The 11018-nt window shown below is 32.0% G+C and overlaps 1 protein-coding gene across 3 annotated transcripts in view; it reads right to left on the bottom strand.

Moving 5' to 3' along the window:
- Positions 1 to 320: 320 nt before the first annotated feature.
- Positions 321 to 11018, bottom strand: part of LOC126780372 (tyrosine-protein phosphatase corkscrew-like) — a 37117-nt gene continuing 26419 nt past the window's right edge. Inside the window, exons 4-12 of one of the 3 annotated variants that reach the window (XM_050504822.1) lie at positions 9666 to 9819; positions 9110 to 9256; positions 7505 to 7633; positions 7179 to 7306; positions 6516 to 6677; positions 5975 to 6085; positions 5134 to 5224; positions 4103 to 4267; positions 321 to 760 (exon numbers count right to left, since the gene is read on the bottom strand). In XM_050504822.1, coding sequence (XP_050360779.1) covers positions 681 to 760; positions 4103 to 4267; positions 5134 to 5224; positions 5975 to 6085; positions 6516 to 6677; positions 7179 to 7306; positions 7505 to 7633; positions 9110 to 9256; positions 9666 to 9819 — 1167 coding nt within the window. In that variant the 3' untranslated portion in view covers positions 321 to 680. Of the gene's footprint in view, positions 763 to 4102; positions 4268 to 5133; positions 5225 to 5974; positions 6086 to 6515; positions 6678 to 7178; positions 7307 to 7504; positions 7634 to 9109; positions 9257 to 9665; positions 9820 to 11018 lie in introns of all 3 variants that reach the window. The other 2 variants (XM_050504824.1, XM_050504823.1) reach the window with 2 other exon arrangements.

The following is an 11018-nucleotide window of genomic DNA, read 5'->3' as shown; positions in this document are numbered from 1 at the left end:
TGTATTTATATTAAGTTAAATTTCACGTTATTTCATTAGGTTAAAACAAAAATAGCTTCAAATATTTTAAACTAATTGTGGATTAAAATTATAAACGTCAAGTTAAAAAGCTTTTCATTTCCCTTTCATATTACATATAAAATTATGTAAAAATATATCGATACAGAGATAAAATGCTATATTTCATCTTCCATCTTTATAGCGAGTAGTCCAAGAAGATTGTTTATGTTCAATATTTAACGATAAAGCCTGTGTTGCCTGTTGAAAATAAAAATATAGGATCGGTACTATTTCTAGTAAGCTTCAACAAAAAAAAAAACTCTTTATAAAACAACCTTTTAATCAGAGGTACAATTAAGTCTACCTACCAACAATTTGAGTACGGACCTAGATAATAATCATAAAATTAATATTATCATTTGGTGCTAGCTACCATAATCAGCCCCACAGCTTTGTTCCTTTCGATTTCAGAACCTTAACTAACGATTTATCAAAAGACCTTAATTTTACCGCGGGCAAATTTATTTATCAACGTCGATATCACTGTATTTCTCTACTGAAATTCATACAATGATCTCTCTTTCTCGCTCAGACGCATTCGCGCTTTTTGTCTCCCTTTAATTTCGGAACTTCAGCCATGGTACCATATAATTTAGTGAATATTAAAATTATACTTAATTCTATTTTGTGATCACATTGTTTAATATATAATACATGCTTTGGTTCACTGGTATTTTCCATTTAAGCTTCAGAAGAATATCTGTAAAAAAGAAATATTTATTAATAGACATTTTTGTCATGATTATTTTTTGTTAATTAAAACACTTTGGCAATTATATATTTTTTTAAAGTTTTTATCAATACACTTTAGCCGTGTGTTCTACACAGCAGAGTTGAATAGATCCATCCTAACAACCGCTGATGATGTATGAACGATTAAGGGAATTTCTATTAATTGCATGCATCAATCGAGCACGGAACTGCCTCAACCTTTGCCCACCAACCAGTCAAAGAAATCCCAAGAGTATCAGACTGCCGATCAGCCATGATACAAATCCAACCAGACTAAATTATAGCTTACGGTAAACAAGTCCTAATGCAAGCGAATTACTCGATGATTTCATTACAAATAATAAAGCGATAACGTTACTTATAACATTAAACAGCTACTTTAAATATATTATTAGAGGTTGCTTTACGAAAAGGAAGTAGAATTCAAATATTCACGATTCAAAAACGCTAAATCGTAATGTTTACTTGAATAAAAAACATATTCCTTGAAACAGATGTTTGCCAATCTGAAATAATACAGATAATGAAAAATAAACGTATGAAGCTCTGAAACGTAACGTTATAATTTTTTTTTAACCAGCGTATAAAATTATATCTTCGAAATTAAAAAAAAAAACAACACCTATTTGGATTCTAATACATAATTTATCACTGTCCATTGTTTCAGTTTGCTTTGAAGTTTTTCTTCCTTCAAATGATTTTATGATTTTTTTCGTGCACATCAAACGTCAAATCCCAAATTTGTTACTGATTACTGGGTTTGATTTGTTAGCATAAAGGTATACTATTCACATTACATTAAAGTTAGCTTGAAAATAATAAAATCCAGGATTGCAATAAAATCTGAATACGTAGCTCATTAAATTACCACAATTTAATGAGCTACGTATTTTAACCAAAATTTCATAATTAGTTCATTTACTAAAAAAAAGATGGCGATAATTTCCCCTTGGAAATTTTTTTGAAACATTCATATGACAACAAAGTTAGTATTTAGTTAAAGTATATGCATATGTATATAGTCCTTTGGTGATACTTTTAAGAAAATTTTAAACCTTGTTGTCTGATCAGTTTTCTGCAATTGAAATACCTTTTTGTAGTTGACCAAAACCTGATTTTTTAACAAGAGCTTGAGCAGTTAGTTTTCAAATATATCAACAGGTGGCACTGTGTCAATTGAAAATGATATTTCCTGAACTTTTTAATAAAGAATGTCTACCAAAAGACGGCCAAGAAGCAAGTTAATGTATCATTTCCTTTTAATAAGGGAAATTGTAGTGTACTTTTTTTATAAATAAATCTCATAATTATTTACGGCGCCTTGGGAGTACAGCAATAATTTGACTTCTTACAACAATATTTTGTGTTATTTGCCCAATTTTTTATTATTAACGTTTGAGTGTTAGAGTTAGAATACAGATTAAACGTGTTAAATTGAGGTTAGTGTAAATTAAATTAATGGATGTTTGCGAAAACCCCTCAAACTCTTCCTATTATTTAAATGAAGACAAACCAGTAAATAACAGTTACGATATTTACAACCGTGACTCGAATAGCGGATTTAATTATAATAATTTTTCATTTCCTTTCATCATAAAATGTAACATTTAATAGATAGTAAATGAATCAATTTAACTTCATATATTTCTTTATTTATTAAACATTGATTTTGACATTCAATATATATATATTTTTTTTATCCAAGAAAAATAATTATATTCGATAGACAATAAATTTACCCAGTGCCAGTTTGCGGAACATTTAAGACAGATGTAGTAGCTGTACTAAAAACAGAGCAATATTCGAATAATTTCATAATGGTTATAAAAATAACCAATGAAGATTTCATTGTTACAATATGAACGAAGTTGCAAAAATACCAAGGCAATTTTGAAGGTTTTAAATAAATTAATGATTAGGAACATACAAATATACAAGTATTGATATTAATTTTATTTTTTTAATACAAATCGCATTGTGTAAACAGAAATAAAGAGCGGGTGCTTTCCTGCCGCAAAACATCATGTTCTTATCAGCAATAAATTTAAACTTTAGTTAAATATAATAAAATTAGTCAAATGGAGAACAGCGGTGCTTTCTACATTAAACTTACCAGTAATGACATGGGAATGGAACCACCCAAATTTCTGGAACTTAATCTTTTGTAGCGACTTTAATCGCAATGAGTAATCCTTTAAAGTAATTTGTTTTTCAATCCAATATAATATTCATCTGAATTTAAAAGTTTGAAAACTATACCTACTAAAATAAAAAAAATCGTGACTCGATAAATCAGGTTTTCAAAAAAATCGGTACCGACTAGAATGATTCTACTTTATTTTAATGCTTAAATATTTATAATTTTAAGCACGCCTTGTTTTAATTTTATGAAAATATGACAACAATTTGTAATTATATCTGTCAAAAGTTAGTTCCGCAATTTGCCGCCAGGGTATATAATAATAGCCAATTTAGATAAATTACATTTAACACATATTTCCTAACACTACTTTTTTTTCAATAATGTTAATTTCACAATATAACACAACATCCATATTATATAATTATTATGTAAACTTTGAAATAAATAACAAAACGTAAAGTGTTTGAAAAGTTAACTCCAAATTTTTATAAAATCCTGTTTCGATTTACCAGGTTTCCTACAAGTCCAATTAAAATGACTAATTTATATACATTTTTGAATATTTGTAATTTTACGAAAGAATACAAAAATAATGTGAGCTTAAGACGAGTCGTATTTATCTGTCAGAGGTAAGTTAGTCATGTAATAAGTTAGTTTCACATCTTGTTGTAAGAAAATATATAGCCAATCAAGAATAATTATAATTTACACATAAATGTATTTGTTAACACTACTTTTTTTTAATAAGATTAATTTCACAATAAAATACAACATCAATATTATATAATTTTATGTAAATTTTTAAATGATTAACGAATGATAAATTAACTCTGATTCAAAAATATCCTGTCTGGATTTACCAGGTTTCCAAAAAATCTACGCCCAGTTAGAATGAATACTTTATATCAAATTATGATTTTTCGTAAATTAATGTATGGACTTACGACGAGTCGTATTTCTCAGTCGGAGGTAAGTTAGTCTTGTTATATATTAGTTGCACAGCTTGTTGCAAGGAAATATAATCATAGCCAATTTAGGAAAGTTACAATTTACACATATGTGCTAAGATTACTTTTTTTAATAAGATTAATTTCACAGTGAAACACAACATCCATATAAATTGAAACGATTATTAAGACATTTTATGAGAATGTATTTATGGTTTACCTTGGGGATCTTTTACCTTTTTCCTTATTTTTATATTATTGTTATCAAGATAATACTGAAGGGACAGATATATAAATCTGTACTGGGCCTTTGTCTGCACCAGCCCGCTGCGCTGCGACCGCACCAACTTCACAGTGTCGTGAACCTCATATTCACTTTGAAATTCTGCAATAAACACATTTATGTAACAAATGTATCATTCAAATGCAAGATCTAGTTAATAAACATACCTATAAAGTATTTTACAAGTTTTCTTGTAACACTTCAAACACAAAGCAACAAATATTTTTAAAATTCGCATTAAATACGTTTCTGCAACGCAAAATTAGTGATGGCGCGCAAAGTGAAAATATATAATGTCCTATATTTAATAATAAATTATTATAATATAACATTCATTCGAAAGTGAACACAATCGCTTAAAACTCCAGTATATTTAAAAAAAAAGATACGCAAGCTGCCAAATGCGAATATTGCATTGTATTTTTAAATAATTATTTATTAGAACGTTATATTGAATTGCTTTTAATAATAATATACAAACGCTAAGGCTTACGTTTAATTATTCAAGAAATGTACTGAGTGACGTTATTTTTGCAACTGTGTATAAATCTACCGCCTTCGTCTATTATGTGAATTGCTGTGTCCCGGTCAGTGCGGCACATTGATAGTATAAGAAATGGCCCACTGTGCCAGTATCTATGGGTGACATGTAGGCAAGTGTTACATCCAGTTTCTGAAACTATGATGATCTAAGTCAGTTTATCTAATACGGCTTCATTCTGAATGGTTATACGTCGGTGGCAGACGATGACGCAATAGACGTGAAATGAGCGTAATTTTTTTTTTTTAGATTTGTTATATGTATTTGTTTATAATTTCAGAAACTGGCGGTTAATGAATGAGATATACGATAAAATAAATTTTGCATTTAAAGACAACATGTCATAAAATATTTATCAACAACTGAAAAGATTCGCTTGCAGCGACAGAAACGATAAAATAAATAATTGCCAAAATAATAAACTTACTTGACATTTTTATCTTGTCAATTAGCATATCCAGGACTATGAAGGTGCCAGTCCTACCAACGCCCGCTGAGCAGTGAACGCACAACACGTTCTGAAAATACACTGATCTTCATTAATTTATCATATTAGCAAACGGGTCAACGTGCTTTCAGTGACTGCTCTACTGCCATGGATCGGGATTGTATGATAAATGTTCGTAATCTATTCGTATTAAAGTCAGTAGTGTGTTATAATATTAGTATGGCTAAATTTAATGCTTTAACTATTTAGAGTTAACGTATTAACTTAAGTATAAAATTAAGTCAACAAAATTTAACAACTTTTGGTTTGTCAACGCTTTTGTGACAAGAGTTATTTGGATTTCAAGCTGTAAACAATTGCTAGTTAACCGAAGAATTGCGATCACATAAATTATTAACAATTTAATATATATAAAATAATTTGCTAAAAGACTCCACTATTACCTAATATTCGTTACAGTTAACAGCCTGTGATTGTCCCAGTGTTGGGCTAAGGCCTCGTCTCCCTTTATGAGGTGAAGACAAAGAGCTTATTTTACCATGCTGCTCCAATGCGGATTGGTGGAATACACATGTGGCAGAATTTCAGTGAAATTAGACACATGCGATTTTCCTCACGATGTTTTCCTTCACCGTTAAGCAGCACAAATTAAGCACATTAAAATTTAGTGGTGCTTAGCCGGGTTTGAACCCACCATCATCGGTTAAGATTCATGCTTCTTACCACTGGGCCACTTGGCTTTTTCGTTAAGCGTTTATAAATTTTATGGCTTGTTAATGTCTTTCATATTTTAGATAGTATTGCGTAAAAGACAACTCACTTCTTCTGGACTGTCTTTCTCCTGTGAGATCCTATACATCCGACGATTTATGTCTTCTAAAAACATCAAGATGTGATTCGAGTCAGGTGGGATGCTGTGGTCGGGCCAGCCCTGAATATATATTAATATTCAGTTAATAATTTATTTTATTAACACAGATCTAACAAAATGAAAAATAAATTAAAAAAAACAGCAAATATTATTAAAAATAAGCGAGTAACTGATTCATAATAGATGTAGTTTGGAAATATTTGAATAATATGAATTTAATTATTGCATATTTGTAGTGTGTAATAACAAAAAAATGCAGTCTTAGTCCTTAATATAATATGTAAGAACAACAATATTAAAAAAAAACATTGCTGTTAAAGATATACTGATATAGGTATTTTTTCAGACTTTTCTCTAATAACTCTTAGAATGCACATAATAAATATTTGTATTGTTCATTTTTAATGTATGTAATTCATTTGATATAATCTTTAGTATAAAAAGAAGTCTTTGGAAAAAAGTATTTTTATTAATAATTTGAACTTTTTACCGTATACTGATACAGGTACATTGTTCGACAGTTGGCGGTATCATTGACATCAAACTCCCTGACGATGTACTCGTCAACTTTCGTCTCAGACAGCCACTTCACAGTCAACTCGCCATAAGTACCCTCTTCGCCGGAGGGAGGCCAGTAACGCTCGCATTTTTTCTGAAAAAAATACATTAGATTGATATACCTATAGAAATGTATGACGTTATGCCATAATAAAAAATAGCAATGACCTAATAATGTCGAAATGACTGCACACTGAAATGTTTGTCAAATTTGAAATTAAAAACCTTTTTAAAAGAAGATGATATTGTGTATTTCGAAAATAAAGATTTGTAATCGAGTTTGTAAAGTATTTTTTATGTTAATAAGTAAGATAAGTCTGTATACTTAACACGTGAACAACAAACATTCGTCTCACTTTTGCACATAAATATAAATTGAATTTAATAATAAAACAAATCAAAAACATGGGTCTACCAAGCACAGATGTCACTAGCAATAATTATTATGACTAAATAAAGAAACAAAAAAGGTTTGAGAAAACAAAATTTCAGCCAAATTATTAGAGCCGTAACCGAGATACACGAAAAGAGTTTTTATATATGTATACGAGAATTGCTCATATAATATTATAAGATAAAAATATAGCAGCGTTACCTTTCCCCTTTCGACTTCGTTAGTGATCATGGCCACCACTCTGACGTCTTCTTGCCACAACATCAGCCAGAAATCATTTATTGTGTTAGGCAGACACCCTTGAGTGGCTATGTATATTTTATCCTTAACTGAAATATATAAAAATACAAAGTTAAAAATATACGAAGTTATAAGACATATGGAATAAGATGGCGCTATCCTATACTGCCGAAACTATGCAACTAATACTCCAATAATATTAACCGTAAAATGCAATAATTTCACATTTATAATTCGAAGCTAATCTAATTGTTCGTAACATAATTAATAGAAATTCAGCAACTTACTTATATTTCGACTAAAACTGATGTTCGATTTGTCCATCTTGAAGTAATTTTTGACATCTCGAAGCGCATCGTCTGATAAGGACTTTGTAACCGATGGAGCGGCTTTCTTGGTATCGCCTCTGGATATTGCTGAAAATAAAAATATCTTAGTTTGAAATAGGATAATAATACACATACATATATATGAACGCGTTATTTCTGTAAAGAGAAGTGTATTAAAATAAATTTGTATTAACAGTACGTAAGAATAAAATAAATAATGATTTAATCAATCATACTTTAAACAGGAAAATAAACAATGGCATCACAAAGCTGAGCTTTTAATATTAATATAACCTGACACAAATAAATGACTACGCGATCGAGCAAGTGTGGCACCCGCGAATTATTCAATATCGATTCATCACATATTCCATGTAACAATCTCATTAGTATGACAGTCAGATGTTTGTATGAGACAATGAAGGTAATTTTCCTTGTTTATACGTTTTACGATATGCGTTATGCCAAAACAGGATCTGTCACCGTTAAGTTCACATAGAACTATAATCAACTACAAGTCCTTGGGTTTATGTTATGTAGCGCGCCATTGTTTAACCACTGCTTAGAAAAGACTCACTCGAATATCTAAAGCGTTTTTTTTTGTATCGTCATTAAGCAACATAATATTTTGAATGTTTCTAAACTTATTTGATCTCATATATAAAATGCTAGTTCAGTTTAAGTTCGTATTCTCAGCGTTTGTCAGTTGTTCATCAAATGAATATGACAATTTGTACCTACATTAATTGTTCACGCTAGTGATTTATATCGGATTATTGTTTACAAAATAGTTTAAAAGGGCATTGCAGCGTAGTAGAGTATTAGCTAGGCTTATATAATTGTATAAAAATGAATATTCGCTCTTGCTTGTGCATCGCTATGTTTATGCATTGTTCATTAATTGCGTTGACATTTCGTACAATTGTATTCGCAAATGCGGGAAGGTTTCTAGTTACTAACATGAAATAGGTTAATATTTTACACACTGCAAGTTATGCCAGGCGTATAAATTTTTAAAAGTGGTCTATAGCTATCTTATAAAGCCGCAGATCCCGATATCCTTTAATATTTGTTGTTTTTTTTCTATATAGAAATTCTCAGTATCAGTATGGTGTCTGATTTGAAGTATTTGAAGTTTGAGATTTTTATCATCGAAAATTCTCACAAAAAGAAAATTTACTTAGGAAAAAATTAGTCATTAAATTTAAGTTAAATTACGGCAGGCGTACTTATAACAGAGAGTATAACAAAACCAATAAGTTAAATACAAAGACAACACAGAGTGATCATAACTTATATTGTTAAGAATTAGTTTAAGTCTCTAGTTCTATTTAGACTATTAGACATTGATTTCGCATTTTTAATGTTTTGGGGGAGGTCACTAGGAACGCACGTAAAGCCGCTGTTCCTGCGCCTATATTCTCCGATCGTGTCGGATCTACCGTTCTATTGGATTATGAGAATGCACTTGTGTTTGCGCACACACTTTCACATAGTAGTGAGAATGGTGCCGTAGCCGGTTTCGAAGTAAATTAGTTAAATAACTGATAAAAAGTTTCTTACAAATCACACTCAGGTTGTCGCTTATACTTCTAGACTTCGTTACTTTGCCCGGATCAAGCGGATAAGTAGTATGAATATAGTTTGCATTGATATAATCTGTTTCCCCCGAATCTTCGTCCCTGCGTAATACTACGCGGGTCTGATCATCTGAAAATAAAAAAAAATGTGTAAAATTATGCCGACATCAATAGTAAGCGTTCAATAGACACCTGATTTTAATTATTCTACTGATCATCAGAGCCCTCTTCTCCTCTTAAGTTAAAGGTTTTGGAGCATATTCCAATGCTTATCCACCATCATCATACATGTGGCAAAATTTCATTTGACGCCTGATAGGTATCACAGTGTTTTCCTTTATCGGCGAGCATAAACTAATTGATTATAAACTCTAAATGCACTATAAATGCACGCACGTGATGAATATGAAGAGGTTAAAATTAATTAACATCCAAAAACTTCAGTACTGAGTTTTAATTATATTCTTGTAATAGTATCGATGCTGTATACAAATTATGTCGATATAAAAATTATTCTACTTACTACTTATACAACTTACATGGTAACACATTGCGATATCTGTTCTTGCTCGCATTCTCCGGCTTCGAGCCTTCAACCGTTGTGAATACATGCACATTATCCAACATGTTTAAAGAATGAAACTCTCCGTCTAATCCTGGGTCGTTGTGATTGTCACTAAAATCCCTCATTTCCTTAAAAAGTAAGTAAATGTATATATATCTTTTAATATTATTATCTTAATAATTTTGATAACTTTTTTGATATTCACGTTAAATTGTTTATGTGAAATTAAGTGATTGATAGGTAGCGCTGTATACGTTATTGTGTATTTTATAATCTTTTTTTTTTTTTTTAAATTCGCCGGGAGGGCAAATGACTCTACTCCACCTGATGGTAAGTGGTAGTAGAGTCCAAACGCGACGACGGCCAGTACAGACGGGAAAAACGTTCTGCACTAGCCGCCTTCGCCTTGCCGGCCCGCAAGATGCCTCTTCACGCCTCGTTTGAAGGGTTGAACCTGGGTTGTAAGAGGAGGGGAACACGTGAGCTGGTAAGGAATTCCATTTTTTGGAAGTGCGACAAAGAAAGGAGTTGCCAAATTTCTTTGTTCGCGATGGAATTGATGTCATAGTTAGGCGGTGACATCGAGAACCAGCTCGCGTGGACCTAAGAAGGAAGGGGGAAGCAGGAATTAGAGAGAATAATTCCTCAGAGCACTCGCCGTGATACAGTCGGTAGAAAGCGCTCAGTGCTGCTATCTCACGACGCAATTGTAAAGGTTCAAGGGTGCTTGTGACCTTTACGTCGCCAATAATGCGTACGGCACGTCGCTGCAACTGGTCCAAGGCCTCAAGTAGGTACTTAGCGGAGCCATCCTAAAGGTGCGAACAATATTCCACGCAAGACCGTACCTGTGTTTTGTACAGCAGGCACAGTTGTTGTGGCGTGAAAAAACGCCGCACCTTGTTCAGAACTCCGAGTTTCCGTGAAGCTGTTTTTATAACAGCCTCGATGTAATATCCCCTGGACTAAGGTCGCAGCGAACGTCAATCCCCAGCATGGCGATTTTGTTTTGCATCACCAGCGGAGTACCACAGAGGGAGGGAAGAGGGGAAAATGTTGACTTTTTTGCCTTGAGAGCGCATACCTGTGTTTTCTTTGCATTAAACTCAACAAGATTATCAGAGCCCCATTTGGCGATGAGCTCTAACGTCCTATCGAATTCAATGACAAGATCCTTCCGCCTCTTCTGAATTTCTGCTCGCCCAGCCACTGCTCGTCCGTGGTATCCACCATGCACTGTACTATCGTCTGCATAGCAATGTATGTTCCCAAGAGAGAGCATATCATTGATATGCAAAAGAAAGAGTGTAGGAGATAGCACAGATCC

The sequence above is a fragment of the Nymphalis io genome, chromosome Z (genome assembly GCF_905147045.1).
Source record: "Nymphalis io chromosome Z, ilAglIoxx1.1, whole genome shotgun sequence".
In the NCBI taxonomy this organism is placed as follows: domain Eukaryota; kingdom Metazoa; phylum Arthropoda; class Insecta; order Lepidoptera; family Nymphalidae; genus Nymphalis; species Nymphalis io.
The sequence above is the reverse complement of the archived record's forward strand: the minus strand, read 5'-3'. Positions and strand labels throughout refer to the sequence as shown.